The sequence below is a fragment of the Pteropus medius genome, unplaced genomic scaffold (assembly GCF_902729225.1).
Source record: "Pteropus medius unplaced genomic scaffold, Ma_sr-lr_union100, whole genome shotgun sequence".
Classification (NCBI taxonomy): Eukaryota; Metazoa; Chordata; class Mammalia; order Chiroptera; family Pteropodidae; genus Pteropus; species Pteropus medius.
Window position 1 is genome coordinate 560,082 of NW_024353906.1, and position 18,015 is coordinate 578,096.

Sequence of the window (18,015 nt, forward strand, 5' to 3'; positions counted from 1 at the left end):
ACGAGTGTTTTTCCAGACCACATACACTGGATAAAGCCCATATATAAAATTTTTAACCTAAGTTTTTTTTACCTAACTCAGTGTATATTATTCAGTAAAGCAACCAAAACCCATTTTATGAAGTCATGTCATGAAACATTTATTTCAGGTATGGTTACTCTTCATTTTATTTCATTTTATAAAATGTTTATCATTTTTATCTCCTATTGCAAAAAAAAAGGAATATTTAAACTTAATGATATAACATTTTAGATGTCACTTTAAAAATGTATGAGACAGTATAGAGTTTTTCAAAATTATTTCAAGGAGTACAGAGGCAAGAGTTTTGAAAACCCCTGGGCAGAGTGTTGATTGGTTGCAGTGTCCCCACTAGTGACTGACTGCCTTGTACCTCCTGTATCAGTATTTTGCTGAGACTATCTACTAATCAAAGATTAAAGAATATTGACATTTACAGTCTCACTTAACAAGAAATCTGAAGGTTGCCTTTTTCAGTTGGTGTGCTGGCTTAGCGATGGCATGTGGGACCCAGCTTCTTCCCATCTTTCTACGATGCCCCCTGTGTGTCGGCCGTATCTTCCCCCATGGTCACAAGAAGGCTGCCTAGCTGTGGGTATCACTCAAGCAAGGACAAAGGGATATACCTTTTCCTTATGTGGGAGATCAGCTTCTGCAGACTTTCCTTTACATCTCATTGGCCAGAATCAGGTGATATAACCACTCTTAGACCAATCACTGGCAAAGGAGTATGGAATTGCATGGCTGCTTGAACCAATCACCAACCATTCCTGGGGCTAGGCATATTGCTGCTGGAGCAAACTAGTGGTTCTTTTAGCAAGAAAGGAGAGGAGCATGCCATCCGGTAAACAGCTCACCCTGTCTCTGACCTACACCCTAGTCCCACCCCAGACCACTTGCGATTCTAACATGGTTCTCCTCAGGTTCCCTCCTCCTTCTCTGCTGAACTCTTGCTTATCCTTCTGAGTCCAGCCTGGTGCCACCTCCTCTGTGAAGCTTTCCCTGGTTGCCCACCCCTTTCTTTGTGCTCTCAGCCTCCGTCCACCTGCCATATCGCTTCCCTACACTGTCTGGTCAGACAGTTAGCTCTTAGCTTTGTTGCCCCATCCCTACTGTCAGCTTCTCAAGGGCAGGGACCTTTGGCATGCTGGATAGAAGGAGCAGAGCAAGCAAGAGCAGCACTGAGGTAGGAGATTGGAGGAGGCATTCTGGTACAGGGGGTCCCAACATGGCTCCAGTAGAAAGAACAAGCCAGGCAGTGGTAGAAAAATGGTTTTAGGCCACATCATTGGACCTTTGGTGCCAGGCCGTGAGTTTTGCTATCTACAGTAGGGAGCCTTGGAAGGTTATGATCAGGGCCAAGTAAGGTAAGACTCCTCACCAGTCATGGGGAAGGCTGAGCTCTGGCTTCCTACGTGTCTTATCACCAGAACAGAGACCATGCACCAAGGCCTCTGTGAGTTAAAATGGGGAGGTGATGAGCTGGTATCGACTGCCTCCATCCCCATTTAAAGGAAGGAAACAAAAACAGTGACCTTGGGCTTGTTACTTAACCTTTTTATACTTCAGTTTCCTCAACCATAAAATGAGGAGACTAAGAGTACCAACTTCATGAGATTTTACAAAGATGAAGTGAGTTAACATACATCAAGTACTTAGAACAGTGCCTGGTACATGGTAAATGCTCAGTAAATATTGACTAACTAAATATGTTGTTATTACACCACCTGAGGAGGGGTGCCAATGCTGACTTATGCTGTTCATGTTAAATGGGGCTGTCACTAAGATAGTTGTGATGTACAGGTCCCTGTACTGCCCAGAGGACCCCAAAGACAGAGACCCAGCTTTGGGAGTGAACTTCTTTGCTCACTTTCTAACAAGTGATTCCAGGCCAGAGGCTTCGTAGCTGCAACTGCCAAGGCTTGCTTCTCTATGCCAGGTTCTGTAAGTATGAACCCAGGGAGAGGAGGCCGTGAATTTCAAAGCCTGAACACCAGGCCCTCATAGCATCTCTGCGTGGACTTTTGGGCTCCTTAGTTAACAGGCATATTTAGGGCATGGGCTGGGCAGAGCTGCCAATATATGGTGTGGAGCTGTGCAGGTGTCCTGGAGGCCCCACTGTGTGCTGAGCCCTTAGCCCAAGGCCTGAGCTGCTCTGTTGGGGTACTCAGCACATCTACATTCCCTCTCTCTCTCTTGCTCTCTCTCTCTTTCTCCCTCTCTCTCTCTCTCCAACCCCTCACCCCCCATCTCAGGGTGACCGAATCCCGCCATCTCCACCTGTACATGCCAGCCGGGATGGCGTTCATGGCTGCTGTCACCTCCGTGGTCTACTATCACAACATTGAGACCTCCAACTTCCCCAAGCTGCTGATAGGTAGGGGAGGGGAAGAGGTGGGGGGAGGGATAGGTGCCTCCGTTTATTACCTTCATTTAATGTTTACTGAGGACTTTCTATGTGCCAAGCACTGTTCTAAGTGCTAGAGGTTTAGAAGTGGAAAAGAAAAAGCTCCCTGCCATCGTGGAGCTTATGGAGCTTATGAAGGAGACAGACAGGCAAAGGCAGTAAATAAATAAACAAACAAGTAATGATGATGCTGTGAAGAATATAAAGCTGGGTAAGTGGTAAAGAGCGATGACGATGTTGCTGACTGTATAGGGGAGGCCTCTGAAAAGGCTGAGCATGCAAATATTTGGGGGAAGAATGTTCCATGCAGATGACATAGCATGTGCAAAGGCCTCTGATAGGAATAAACTTGGCGAAGATGCCAGTGGGGGTGAACCAAATGAGCAAGGGGAAGAATGATTGGAGATGAGGTCAGGATCAAGGAAGACTTGCTCCTAGGCTTTGGGTCTGAGCACCTGGGCAAACAGTCGTATGAATAACCAACATGGCAAAGGAATAGGTATTAAGGTGGAGTGGGGACCAAGTTTTTGGTCTGCATGTTGAGTGTGAGATGTCGCTGAGAGGCCTACTCAAGAATCAAGTGGACAATTAGATAAATGAGTTAGACATTCAGGAGGACAGGGCTGGAGATGCATATTAAACGGTCACAGGCTTATAGGTGGCATCTAAAGCTTGAGCCTAGATTTAGTCACCTGGAGAGAGAAGAGAAAGGTCCCAGGACCAGAGCCTGCATTTGCTGACATTTAGATAGACTCGGGAAAGAGTGCTGGCTTAGAGCTTCTGACACTGTATGGCTTAGGTCCCAGGCAGAAACAATAGTGATGGCTATTGACATTTATTGAGCATGTACTATGTGCCAGGCTCGGTGCTAAGCTCTTACATGAATTATCTCACTTAATTCCCACAATCACCCTATTGGTACTATTGCTATCCCATTTTATGGATGTGGACGCTGAAACTCAGAGAGGTTAAAAATTCCAACAGTAGACACTTGTTTAGCACTTACCATGTGTCAGACACTATCCTAAGCATTTTACATATGTTAACTCATTTAATCCTTGCAAAAACACTGTGAGGTAGGTACCATCATTATTTCCCTTTTACAGATCAGGAAACCGAGGCTCAGAGGTTAAGTGACTTGCACTAGTGTGCCCAGCTAGTCAAGGGACGAAGCTGGATTTAAATCCCAGAGGTATGGCACCCCAGCAGGCTCTTAAACGTTTCTGAGAACTGTGTGTCTAAGGGTCTTCAGGTTGCGTGTGGACCAGAGATAGAAATTGCAGGTCTGCACATGCATGCGTGAACATACATAAAATAAAATTTACCCTAGTCACCACTTTTAAGTGTATAGCTCAGTGGAATTAAGTACATTTATATTGTTGTGCAACTGTTACCACCATCCATCTCCAACATCTTTTATCTTCTCAAATTGAAACTCTATACCCATTAAACAATAACTCTCATTTCCCTCTTCCCTCAACCCTTCGCAACCACCATTCTTTCTGTCTCTAGAAATCTAACAGCTCTAGGTACTTCATATAAGTGAAATCATACACTATTCTGTCCTCTTGTGACTGGCTCATTTAATTTAGCATAATATCCTCAAAGTTCATCCTCTTGTAGCATGTGTCAGAATTTCCTTCTTTTTTAATGCCAAATGATATTCCATAGTATGTATATACTACATTTTGTTTATCTGTTAATCAGTCCGTGGACACTTAAGTCGCTTCCACCTTTGTCGATTTTGAATAATTCTCCTCTGAACATGAGTGCACTGAGATCATATTTGATTATATTTATTGCTTTGTGGGGGCTAGATTGGAGGAGAGGGAGTAGGAGAACCATGAAAAGGGTCTCAAGATGGTCCAAGGGAGACATGATAGCAGCCTGGACCCAGGTAGCCTCCGGTAGCCTCTGGGATAGAAAGAAGTGAAAGAATTCAAGATATTTAGGGGGTAAAATAGACAGAACTTTGTAATAGGTAGAATGTGGGGCTGAGGGAGAGGAAAGGGAGGGAAGAAGCAGGAGAAATGAGGAGTCTGAGCTTAAACCTCCCCAGCAGCCTTTGTGTTGTACCACTCTCTTTCTTTTCCCCCTTTTTCAGTCAAGCACTAAACCTCTGCCAGGTGCTGCTCTGTCTGTCAACAGACTGAGGGCTCAGCAGTGTAGGATGGGATTGTGGAAATAACCCCCTGGGCTTAGTCCCGGGTCCACCTTTAACTCTCTGTGTGACCTCAGACAAGGCAGTCAGGCTCTCAGAGCCTTGGTTTCCATCTCCAGACAGGAATAGCTAGTCCCTGCCTAAGTCGTTGTTATGAAAATCAGATCAGGTGGCTTGTTATGCAAATCAGATCAGATCGCTTCTTTTAAGTGTTAGAGGCAAGACCAGTGTGAGGCATATGGTCCAGTCTTGGCCCCAGTAGGTGACCCTCAGTAAGGGCAAAAGAGGTTCTGATGCTTGGGATAGAGGGTTTGAGGGAGTGGAGGCAGAGGGATGGCCTCCATCCGTGGGATTTCTCATGAACTAGACACCAGACTGAGCTGAGAGAACAGCATCCCAGTCCTGAGGATGCTTCTGCCTTCTGTCCTAATGCTCTCACCCAGGGACCTGAGATAAAGGGCATTTGGCCCTGCCCAGGCTAGTTCAATGTATCTACTTAGCTTCTTGCCCAGCTCCAGGCTGGGGCAGACCCCAGCTTTTGTCTCCAAGAGATGCCCTGACATTCACATCCAAGCACGCCTAAGGATGGAGGGCAAGGTAAAGTTTTCCTTACTTCTCTGTGGTTCCTATAGAGAAGAACTCTAGGGGATTTAGGTTCACCTTATCTACAGATGGCCTAGGGAGTGAGGAGGAAAGGAGCTGCCTGTGCTAAAGCACCCTCTAAAGGGGTGCTGTTTTCTTGTTGTTGCCTGCTGCCAGTATTCTATTGGTGAGTGATGGTGGTGGGAATTAAGAGGATAACTCCACTGGTAGCTTCTAATGTTTACAGACCCAGATCTGAAATCTGGAGATAATAAAAATATTAACAGCTGATGTCCAAAGAATACCTACTGCATGCCAGGCTCACCATGCTAAATGCTTTCCATACTTTGCTCACAACAACCTCTGACGCAGTATTGTTATTATCCCCACTTTCTGGGTGAGGAAACTGAGGCCTAGATCAGTTACATGACTTACCTAAAGTCACATTACTATTAAATCACAAGATCTGAGCCCAGGTGTATCTGGCTGCAGAGCCCAGCTCTAATCACTATATACACTTGCCTCACAGGTCTGTGACTCACTTTTTTGTAGTCCTCAGTCCCCTACGTGGAACATCATCATATTGTAGGGGGTTCTGGACTTAGGGGCCAGGGACCTAGGCCCTCACCCTCTCTCCGTTACTAGCTTGCAGTGAGCTTGGGCAGGTTACCTCCTCTCTCTGGGCCAGAATGAAGAAACGTTAAGATCTTTCCAGCTTGGAAAATCCACAAGGAAGCCATCATAGGTTGGACACCGTTGGCAGCCCTGCCACTTAATGACTATGTGAACTTGGATCGGTTACCTAATCTTTCTGAGCCTCAATTCCTTTGTCTGTTAAATTGGGAGTGTGATATAATACTTCTGTCACAGGGTGATTGTAAGGAATAAGTGAGATCATACGTTTAAAATTCTTACTTGACACAGCGCCTAAACTTAGTTAAATTCAAGAAATAATTTTCTAGTTTTTCTTATGATTATTTATTATAAAGGATGACCAGCCTGACTGGTCAAGATTATTAATGTTTTGAACATGCCTATTATGAATGTTTTAATGTATGTACATCATCTCAAAATTACACACGTATGTGTTTGCACATACACATCCCTTTACTCAGAAATGTGCACACACATCTATGACACTTGCTTGTTCACACATGTATTTCCTCTCTGACACACTTTCTCTCCTCTCACACACTTGTACACACATGAGTGCACACATACTCACACAAATTGTGCACACACATCCTCTGTGCTCTCTATCCTCGACAGCCCTGCTAGTGTACTGGACCTTGGCCTTTATCACCAAGACCATCAAGTTTGTCAAGTTCTATGACCACAACATCGGCTTCTCGCAGCTGCGCTTCTGCCTCACGGGGCTGCTGGTGATCCTCTACGGGATGCTGCTGCTCGTGGAGGTCAACGTCATCAGGGTGAGGGTAAGCAAGCTACTCCTGGGCTGCCACCCACCTGAGGATACACCTGGGCCAGAGCCAGGCTTCTGACCAATGTCTTGCTGCTAGGCGTGGGCCCCCACTCTGCTTCTTAGCCAAGCCCTAGAAGGAGTCAGCTTATTTTATCTGCCCCCAAAAGGGAAACTGAGGCCAGTGGGAGAAGTTTAGGGGAAAATATTTCATCCAGCCTCAATGCTCAGAGGGAGAGGTGTTGACAGGTTGTGTTAGCCGTGCTTATAAGAGTCTGGGTTTAATCCCACAGAGAGTAAATAAAAGCTTCAGGTACTGGCTTCTTCAGGTTTATTTGACTATTTTCTTGGTGTATGGAGTGATACTTGTTTTTATTTTAATATATTTATATAGTTACACATATACATGAATGAGTAAATGTGGCTGCACACATGTCTTTTGTTTCATTTTGTTATTGTATTTGCTTACTCCCTTTCTCTCTCTCAGATTCATACCCTCCCCTCCCTGACCTTTTCCTCCCCAGGTAACCCAAATTAACAACCTAATATATGTTCTTCCATTTTTTGTTTTTATTACTATAATACCATACACTTGTATCTATTCAGGGTTTTTTCCTCAACACATATGTATGCAGTTTTTTTCTCTCAATATTTGTTCCATAAAAATGGAATCATGTACATGTTTTTCTGCATCTTGCTTTTCTCATCCAACAGATATCTCTTAGGACTCCCTCCAAGTCTGGTATGGCTAATTTAGTTTTCTTAATGGCTGTATAATATTCTGTCATGTGGATGAGCCATAATTTATTCAGCCATTATCCTATTCACTTCGTTGCCAAGTTTTTGCCTTTGCAAATAATAGTATATCAAACAAACTTATATCTTTATGTATTGCTGCTTTTATTTCTATGGAAGAGAGTCCAAGGAGTGGAGTTGCTGGTTCAAAGAGTCTGTGTATTTTAAATTTTAATTGATGTTACAGATTGCCTTCCAGAAAAACTGTAATCCACCAGCAACGCATAAGAAAACCCTTTTTCTTCTTTCTACCAGCAGTGGGGGTTATAGCCATTTCTAATCTGGGCCAGTCTGATAAGTGTGAAATGCTACTTTAATTTGCATTTCTCTGTTACCTCTGCTTTTAGTTGATTTGCAGGATACAAAGGTTTTCTATATTTCTTGACTCAACTCATCTTCACAGCCACCCTCTTATGCAAATACCATCCCCTTTTTAAATGAAGAAACATTCTAGATGAGATTTGTCCAAAAACACCTTGTTAGTAAGTGGAGGAGGTTGGTCTGCATGGCTCTGCATGGTGATATCCTCAGATTTGTGGAGAAGATGCTACATGGGAGATCCCTGCTCTTCCCCAACCCAACTTGAACCCAACCCAACCCAGCCCAGGGATTCCGAGCAAGACTCAATGAAGATTTACAAATCAAGAGGCCCTGGTGTTGGTGGCAAAGTGGTTTGGGTATTCCTTTTCCTGGAAATAGGCGAACGATGGCCCCATCTGTTAGAGGTCAGGATGGGATGTCATCGCTCCAGCTTTTTCTTGGAGTAAACTGGAGAAGAGTGAGAAGTTGCACTTACACATCCCCAGTGGCCTGTGTGCCCCACAGAGATACATCTTATTCAAGACGCCGAGAGAGGTGAAGCCCCCTGAAGACCTGCAGGACCTTGGGGTTCGCTTCCTGCAGCCCTTCGTGAACCTGCTGTCCAAAGGCACCTACTGGTGGATGAACGCCTTCATCAAGACTGCCCACAAGAAGCCCATTGATCTCCGAGCCATCGGGAAGCTGCCCATCGCCATGAGGGCCCTCACCAACTACCAGCGGCTCCGCGCGGCCTTCGATGCCCAAGCGGTCAGTGGGGACACAGCCACACCGTCCGTTCCCTGCCCTCTCGTGTAGAGTCACAGATGGGGACCTCAGAAAGCATCAGGTCAAACCTCTGGTGGGACAGATGGGGAAACTGAGGCCCTAAGTCACACAGTGAACCAGGGACAAGTTCAGGACCAAAGATTCATAGGACAGTCAGAGTTGGAGTGGCCCCTAAGTCATCTATTCGAACACCCTCATTGTCCAGGTGGGGAAACTGAGGCCCTGAGAAGGGAAGTGACCTCACTGGATTCGCCCATGCCCTGGAGCTCCATGACTGGAAAGATGGAGATATTCACCCATTTTTGAGAGCGGGGGCATTAGTGACCTGATTCTTACAATAATTCTATGAGTTAGGCCAGGCAAAGATCTCCCTATATCACTGAGGAAAAAACAGTGGCCCAGAGAAAGGCCTGACTTCCCTAAAGCTTGCCCACAGCCGGCGGGTGGCAGAGTCGATCTGACTCCCTGTGCAGTGCTCCTTTGCTGCCCCTGCCCCAGAACAGTGGTGAAACACTGAGGCAGCAGGCAGTTACAAATGCGTGTGGCATATGCCACTCCCTCATTAGAGTGCCATGCCCATCACATGGTCCCTGAGTAGCTCAATGACTTGATCAGTCTTCTGGCCTCAGTTTCCCTATCTGGATCATGTTGACATTGAAAGGGCCCACCCAACCTGGTGGTTCCATTTTTTCCTGGAGTTTACTTGTTCACAGCAGACATGGCAACTGGGTTTCCCCAGGCAGCAGGAGCCGGGGGCTTCCTGGGATCTTGGGCCCTTCTGTGACTGGGGTCTTAGCCATTCTGACCTGGTTGTGGGTCTCTCTGGGCAGCAGAAGGACACACATAGTCCTCAGGGTGCCCGAGCCATCTGGCGGGCACTCTGCCACGCCTTTGGGAGACGCCTGGTCCTTAGCAGCACTTTCCGGATCTTGGCTGACCTGCTGGGCTTCGCAGGGCCCCTGTGCATCTTTGGAATCGTGGACCATCTTGGGAAGGAGAACCGAGTCTTCCAGCCCAAGGTAGGTCACCAGGGGTAGAGGAAGGCACTCTCTGAAGGTTTTCACCGGTGGGTGAGAACGAGCCAGAGGCCAGTGTGTGTGAGCTGTGACTGCGCTGGGGCAGCTCCTCACACATGGCAATGTCCCCCTCCAAAAAATGCTCTGCATCCGGTCAACAGAAATGCCAGGGGCTGAGCTCGTGCCCCACGAGGATTTCTGGTGCCCTTCTCTCCTCATTACACCATTACCACCATAATACCTCTCCCAGTTATTTAGTCATTGAGCAAGTTGCAGGAAGTGCGTTTGTTTCCCCAGTGTGTAGAGCCTTTATGATTTGTTGGCTGTTAGTTCATGTCACTTTAATAGACTCTAAATACCTTTTCAGGGATCTGTCTTCCTCAGTTCTCTAAATGCATAGTACTTAAGATTCTGCAGGGGCATCTTGGAGGCTGCTGTTGGTGGGAGGGGATGGGGAAACCTCCATGCATAGAGCTTTTTCCCCCCCTCCAAAATTCATTCAGAGCTGCCCCAGTTTTATTAATATGTTGGGCTTTCCATTAAAATGTCTTTAAAAAAGAGTTTCATGTCTTAAAAATATTTGAAACTCATTGGACGAGATGATACCCACAGGTCTTTCTAGCTCAAAAAATGCTACAAACTAAAATTTTCAGACAAAAGAAACAGAAAATCTTTCTGGGGGTTTATTTTCCCTGTTTGGGGCAGTAGCACCACTCCGGGGTTGGGGGAGGCAGGGTACTTAATTTTCATCTGTTTCTTTGCTGCCACTTAGGTTTAGATGGTCACAAAATGGAAAACTTTTCATCTCTAATAAGACTCAGAGTTTCTCAGCAAGAGCATCATTATAACTTTTTAACCACAAACAGTCCCAAAATGATGCAGAGAATTACTAATAAGAAATCTTAATAATTATGGCACTCCCTTGTGCAATGTTATTCATCTCATGGGCTTCGAAATCGCAGATAGCATGTAATCCTCAGGAGGTTTATATTAATTTTGTCTTGAGCTATAATTAATCAGCTGAGCACTTTCGGTGAGGAATATGAGACATCCCAAGCCTGTTTGATTTATTTAGCAAACGTTTATTGAACCCTACTATGTGCCAGACCTGGGTCAAGCTGTGGAAATACAGAGGCAATGTTTATGGTGAGAACTATTAACAATAATAACCCCTTATTGACTGCTTAATACATGCCTAGCTGTGTGCAGGAGTTATCCATGTGTTATCTCATTTAATCCTTAAAACAACCCTTTAGAGTAAGTTTTGGTTTTGTAACAGCTTTATTGAGATATGATTCCCATACTATACAACTTATGAGGTATTTTTATTTCCATTTTACAAATGTGGAATTTGAAGCTCAGAGAAGTTAAGTAACTTTCTATAAATTCTCTCAGCTAGTTAGTGATAAAGTCAGGATTTGAACCTAAGTTTCTTTCATTCCATAGTCTGGGCACTTGCAATCATGATGCTAAATTGACTGTTATTATCAAGCTATCATCTCTGGCTCCAAAGATTGTGAAATCCAATGGAGGAGAGAGAAATCTAAATAAAATCTTTTTATACTGTATGTTAAATACTGCCCTTAGGAGGTATATATGGGGAACTATGAGGAGACTGACTAACTCAACCAGTGGTCATGACAACTTCATAGAGGAGGGAGATATTTGAATGAGGCCTTGACAGATGAATAGGAGTTGACCAGGCTAAAATGAGCAGATTTCTTGTTCAACCAAGAATGTGAGGACTGCTTTTGTTTATTTAGACTTCTCTGGCTTTTGAGACTCTGAACTTTACTTGGCCCAAAAAGAGAGGGGAAAAGACTCCTCCCTTTTTCACAGGAGTTTCACCTTTTAGCTTAAGTCTGACCATAAGCAACCCTAGAACACTCCACATTGATAATATCACAGCTTCGTGGATCCAGTTGTTACTATTAGGAAGAAGTGATGGAGGCCAGAGCCCTTATCTGCTTGTCCACATCATCTTCTTCCTGTGTTTCCCAAAAACTCTTGTGGAATTCTCCCAAGGAGACAGCTCTCAGGCAGGATGCACCAAAGAGATGGTGAGAACTGCACTTAGAATATTAGTTCATCGGAACATTAGCTTTGCTCTCTCTTTTCTCTTTATTTATACACTAACCCTGGGCTTTACTGCCCTCTCATTGGAATGCTCTTGTCCCAGTTACTTGTCAGCACATAAATCCCCGAGACAGATGGCTTTGCCTCAGTGGCAGTAGGCTTTATCAGATTTAGTATTTGTTCCCTGTGGCCCAAATACAATCAGCAAATTACAGACATAGAAATGAGAGTTGAAAGTAAATATGGCGTCTAATGTCAGCAACAAAGAATCTGCAATCATGGGGTTGCCTGGGATAGGACTTAATTCTCGTTTGGTCTTCTAGGCCCAGAAAATGGGGGAAAGAGGTCATTTATTGAGATCATTTGGTTCATTCCTCTACCTCCCAGCAAATTTAACCTAGAGAGACAGGAGCTATTCTGGTCTTTACAAACCGACAAAGAGAAGCTGTCTAGCTGAATGTTATGGTGTTTTGACAACTCTCTCAGTGAGAAAGCCCTTCTTTCTGCTCAGCCTGTATCTACACTGCTTCAGTCTGCAGTCGGGCACCACTGTTTACTTCATTATTAGTGGCTGCCCTGTCCTCTCTTCCCTTTCCATGGCACTCACAGTTAGCAAGAATCACACCGCCCTTGGCAATTATAAGGACAAACATCTTTTATTTCTTCTTTAATTACTGGAAGTGTCTTATGGCCTGCCAAATCTTTGACCCTCTTGTTTCCCCTGCCACTCCCCAGGAAAAGCTGGGATTCAGGCTGGGCATGGCTCATGATGTATCTCTTTCCAGCCTTCTATCCCACCCAACCACCACCCACAATCTGTCACCTGCTATAGATGCCACTTATCTGGGTAGAGGGTGAGGGAATTGGATTCATAAAGAACTGCTGGTGTCTGAAACCTGCCAGCACTTCTCTAGGCTGTCAGCTGAGCAGAGAAAGAAGAAACAGTCTGGATATGATCTAGGGCCAAAGCTTTGAATGGTCTCTAAATCTCAGTGGGAAAAACATGTGTAGGTTTGTGAGTGTGTATGTGTTTGGGAACTGCGTATGATTCTATATGTGTGTCCTTCTGTTTGTCCCTGTGTCTCTTGGTTTGTCTTTTTCCATGTGCATCTGTGTCCCCACTTGGGTGCCCTTATTTGTGGGTATCACTATGGGTGACTTTGTGAACTTGTATACATTTCTGTGGCTTTGTGATGTCAGTGTGTGGGTTAGTCTCTTCATGACAAGGCCCAGGCAACTTCTCTGGTCTGGCATGTCTTCCTTTACCTCACTAACTCCTTCTCAGCCACCAAGACTCAGCTCAAATGTCACCTCCTCTAGGAAGCCTTCCTCTGATTGAATTAGATGCCCCGCCTCTAAAGCATCTAATGCTTGCCCCATCAAAGCACACCTTGTCTCCTTCCTTGACTAGGCCCTGAGCCCCCCAAGAAAGGAACTGCATAGCCTGACTTCTGCGTGCCCAGGCTGACACCCAGGATGCACAGGAGAAAGGATTCTTCAACGAATAATGCAGAAGTTATCTTTTACTGAGTGCTTATGCTTACTAAATTTTTTAACTTGCACTTTTACATTAAATCCTCACAACAACTCTCTTAGAAAACTTTAATGGCCTCATTTTACAGGTGAGGAAACGGAGGCTCAGAGAAGTTGAGGAATTTACCTAAGGACACAATGGCTAATATATAATGAGTTAGAGTTCTAACTGAGATAGAGATGTCTCAAAATCTAGGCTCTAAACCACCATGTCAAATGTTTGTGGACAGATGGATGGGTGCGTTCGTCCATGAGTGGTCAAAGATAGTTCTCACTGTTTTTACCCACAGCCTCCCAGGGCCGGGACCTATGGGTGGTTCACCTTTTGGCCCCTGCCAAAATTGAAAGCAAGAATGCAAATGACCACCTCTCCTTTAAGCTCTAGAGAACAAGGGAAGGGGGCCTTTCCAGTCATACCTCTGGCCAGGCAGGGGCAATAGAGGGCAGAATTGTAGAATCAAGATCCTATGTCCTAGTTCTACTCCTAGCTCTGCAGTCAATTGTCTTTATGCTCTTCTGCAGGCCTCGGTCGGCTCGAGTACAAAATGGGGAAATGTGTAATAACTCCTATGGAGAGTAGATAGGGAACGAAGATCATACACATTGATTAATTTAAAAATATTCATTGAGCACTACCAGGGCAATCCCTGGAAACAAACACAATCTCTGCTCTGAGCACTTAGGAAAATGTGAGACTAGGACATCTGATCTTCCAAAGCATTTACCTTCCACCAAATGTCAAGTTGCTGGTCCTCAGCCTTCTCTCTCCTGCCATGATGCCCTCAAGGTGCTGGGCAGTGGCCAGTGCCCTCACACCCATTCACAGCTTCTCCTTTCTAGACTTCCCCAGGGCCTGCCACCCTTGGGCAGCATCCTGGGCCTTTTCGCTAATCTAGTCCCACTCCTTAATCAAAACTTAACTGTTCTAGACTCCATCTTTTTTACGCTGTCTCTTTGAAGAGAGATGAAATAATGACCTAATGACTTGTACCTGCAGGAAGATTTTTATTTTAACAGTTAACAAAATTCTTGATCCAAAGAAATATAGTTTCTGAACCTAGGGTGTGTATGTTGCACGTGTAAGGGGTCAAGGCTTTGCCTTTAGAGCTGCAAAAAAGGCAGCTTGTTAAAAATCGTTGCCTTGTTTAAAATTTACAAATATTGATGAGTGCATTTAACAAATACCACCCATAGCCTAACCAATATTTATGATCCATTGATTTCTCTAGCCCTCATTCTCCAGCCTATGTGTTATCTGATCATTGTGACATAGCATACGTGTGGCATTCCATGCTGTTCAAGAGCTTTCATGATAATCAGTGTTCTTAGGTGCATAGCATTCCCATGAGTATCATCACATATCTGACCATTCCCTATAGTTGGGCATTTACATGGATTTTTACACTCTCCCTCTGCTCTAATCCAGAGACAGAACATCTTTGCACATACAGTCATTTCCTTATGTTAAATTATTCCCTTTCGAGTGAAGTCACATGATGTACTTTGTTGCTTTAAAATAATGGATTCCATTCTCCAGAGCTGGGTCTCTGCAGAGAACAGTAGAACAGAAGAATTCCAAAGTGTATTAAACAAGACCAGGTTTTCCCAAGCGCACATCCCTTCATTTTTGACACAGAACCAGCCAGGGGAGCATGTTTTTGTCCCACAAAGGTCACAAGCTTGTAGCTAACAAGAAGAGACTCAAGGTCAAATTGCTAGATGAGGCCTAGGCAGTGGGTCTGGGATAGTATTTTTGGCATCACACGGGTTCATGTTCTCCCTTACCAGCATGTGACTTGGGCCAGCCACTTAATGGTGCTGAAACTCCATTTCCTCATGTATAATATTGGGCTAATAATGGTACCCTTCTAATTAGAGTTTTGTGAAGATGGAGTTCTGCGTTTGGTAAATATTGTGTCCCACTCCTTGCTTCCCTGTAGAGTCAGGTTCCACCCCCTCCCACCCTGCAGCCTCATTTTAAGGTCTATTTTGCTGCTTCTAGCCCACCCCTACCCTCTACCTTTTACCTTCTCCCTCTGGTACTTTGACAAATGAGAAGAGAGTCAGGGGCTTCAGGCTTCAGTCAGCCTTCCACTAAGAGTCCCACGTGTATCCCTCAGTGGTCTTCCTGTGTCTGCTTTCTGCTGTCCCCAAAAGAGAGAGACGCCCATCCCACAGAGCAAGGGAAAGATAACTGTAAACATGACCAGCGCCACAGGGCAGTGAGGGCTGATTTAGAGGGCTCTGTTGAACTGAAAGGCAAGATCTTTTCTACCATCAGGAAGCCCGGTATCTAGGATCAAGGAATTTCTGACTCTAAGAAAAGGCCTCCACTCAGAGTCCTGCCCCTTTCTGCCTGACTGTGGTCATGCACATGCCCTCGGCAACTTCTCATCACTTTGTTCCCACCACTCTTTACCCTGCGGCAGCTCCCACACCCTTCCAAATAGCTTGCAGAGTTCAGGGCAGAGTCTCAGAAAGGGGAGAGTTCTGTCTTCGTGGAAATATTGATGTGGTTCTGCTGAGGAGCAATGAACTTCATCAAGATCAAAATTCCCTGGGAGTTCTTGATGCTGAATTTGGAAACAGACATGCTGCTGTTCCCTGGTGTCTTTAGCAACAAAGTCAAAAGTTTTTTTCCACTGCTTATCATCTGAGATCTTGCTAGAGGTGCAGCAAGAGAACCTTAAATTTAAAATGAGGTCCTGGGAGCCTACAAGGCTGGGGAGCTTGGGTCTGAAACCTTTTCATTCTATTATAGGCGAGAGATGAGTTCCCATCTTTTGCCTGGGACCACTACGCTGTCATGTTTTCCACTGATCTTTTCTGCCCAGAAATTACTACAGAGCTGGCTGGGATAAGAGCTCAACTGATTTGGTTTTGGAGCAGAGAATACACATCATGGGATTTGTTCTAGCAGTTCTGGTTTTGACTGCTGTGATTCGCTCTATTTATTCTTGTTCCAGGAGAGTGAGCTCCCCTGGGCCTGGTGGCCACAACACTGTGAATCATATTTATGGACATGAAGTTAGAACTGGGCTGCATTCTGTTCCCCTAAGTGGGATGATGAAGAGTATAGGCAGCCCTCCCTGCAATTAGAAGAATGTTTAAGTGGACTTATCAATCTGATTTTCCCCTCATAAACAATTGCACAGACTTTGCAAGCATGGAGGACCCTATAATAATGGCCATTACGGCACAGTAACAGGTACTAATGGCAGTCTTTTTGCTGGCAATGACAGCCACCTCTGAACTTCTCTTTCCAACAGACACAATTTCTCGGGATTTACTTTGTCTCATCTCAAGAGTTCCTTGCTAATGCCTACGTCTTAGCCGTGCTTCTGTTCCTTGCCCTCCTACTGCAAAGGACATTTCTGCAAGCATCCTACTATGTCGCCATTGAAACCGGAATTAACTTAAGAGGAGCGATACAGGTACTCAGCTGATTATTTTCTCACTTCATAGTAAGAACAACATCACTTATCCTTGTGGACACTCAGGAATAATTCTGCTGTGAATTTATTTTGTGTGTGTGTGTGTGTGTGTGTGGCTCTTTAACGGTGTTTTTGAAACAATGACCATTGATAAAGTAGTGTGGGATCATGGAAAGTGCCTTGAGCTGAACTTGGGAAATGTAGTAGTTCTAGCCCTGGTTCTACCTTGAACTAGACCCCAGATGTCAACTGCTCAGCCCTTGTGCCTTCACATTTTCCAGCCTTGAATGGGACAGACATCACTAATCTATCATAGCACGCTTTTCTGCTAACTGCAGATGCAGCCTCAGAATCTTTCTCTAGATTCTATTCCAGAATTTGGCAACAGACAGCCTTTTTTGGGTGCAAAACAGGAAACGTGTTTGACATGCCATGACCAGAGAGCCTCTAAGATATACTGGAGATCTTAAATCTTGGGTCATCATGAGAGAGACTTATCTAGTCTGATAGGTCCCTTGGGCCTAGCTTCTTGCTCCTGCTTTCTGTGGGCTCCTTTCTTCTCAGAGTCAATTAGAGGGATGATCAAAGTCAGAGAGGATTCAGGACCCCTTTAGGCAAGGTGGTGATGAGAATTGTCTAATCCCCAGTGTTTTTATTGGAATGGAGGGAATGTCCACAGTGGTTTACATAGGATAGAAGTTTGTTTTTCACAGGGCCGGTATGGCAGCTACACAATTGTCAGACACTTGGTTCTTCCTGTAATATCGCTCTGCCAGACTTTTCACAATTACTTTTATCTTACAGTTTAAGATGACAATCGAAATTGCCACTGTTGTGTCTACATTTGAACCAGCAAGGAGAAAGATGAGACAATAGGAGAGAATACTGCCTTCTTCTAAAATCATAGTGCAGAAGTTGCACATGTTTTCTCCCATCTCATTAGCAAGAAATTTCCCACATGGCCATACCTGGAGAGGCTAAAAAGTGTAGTCTTTATTCTTGACAGCCATATATGCCCTGCAAGAAATTCTTCTTGTGAAAAGAAGAGATTGGATATTGGGGGACAACTACAGATTCTGCCGTATCTGACAATTCCCGTGAAGTCAGTAAAACACTAGGAAGTTGTGGCTAAATCCCAAAGCCACCTCATTCTTTAGAAATGTTCCTGGGAATCATTAACACCGACTGGCCCGTGGGGAGCCAGGATCAGAGGCTTTGAGAAAAAGGGACCTAGAGGAGAAGGGTATAGCATGGGCTTGGGGACAGTGTCAGGGTCCATAGTCTAATTGTCTCAGTGTAGTCCATGTGTAGGTGCCCCCTGAAAATGTATAGTGCACAACCTATGCAGCTGCACATGACAACACTGCCATCCCCAGTGGTTTTTCATTGAGAAAGCAGAGCCATTTCCTCAGGAATGTCATCAGGTGAGAATGGTGGAAAGAGCCCAGGAAACTCCAAAACTCTCTGAGACTTATAGGGGCTCAGAG

The 18,015-nt window shown here is 44.9% G+C and overlaps 1 protein-coding gene across 13 annotated transcripts in view; it reads left to right on the forward strand.

Annotated features, from left to right (window-relative positions):
- ABCC8 (ATP binding cassette subfamily C member 8) overlaps positions 1-18,015 on the forward strand; it is a 71,678-nt gene that overhangs the window by 3,636 nt on the left and 50,027 nt on the right. For 9 of the 13 annotated variants that reach the window (XR_005650401.1, XM_039851478.1, XM_039851479.1 and 6 more), the window contains exons 3-7: positions 2,274-2,395; positions 6,438-6,604; positions 8,209-8,451; positions 9,300-9,488; positions 16,364-16,528. Coding sequence is in view for 12 of the 13 variants with exons in the window: in XM_039851478.1 (XP_039707412.1) it covers positions 2,274-2,395; positions 6,438-6,604; positions 8,209-8,451; positions 9,300-9,488; positions 16,364-16,528 (886 nt within the window). In the remaining variant the exon portion in view is untranslated. The remainder of the gene's footprint in view (positions 1-2,273; positions 2,396-6,437; positions 6,605-8,208; positions 8,452-9,299; positions 9,489-16,363; positions 16,529-18,015) is intronic. The other 4 variants (XM_039851476.1, XM_039851480.1, XM_039851482.1 and 1 more) reach the window with 2 other exon arrangements.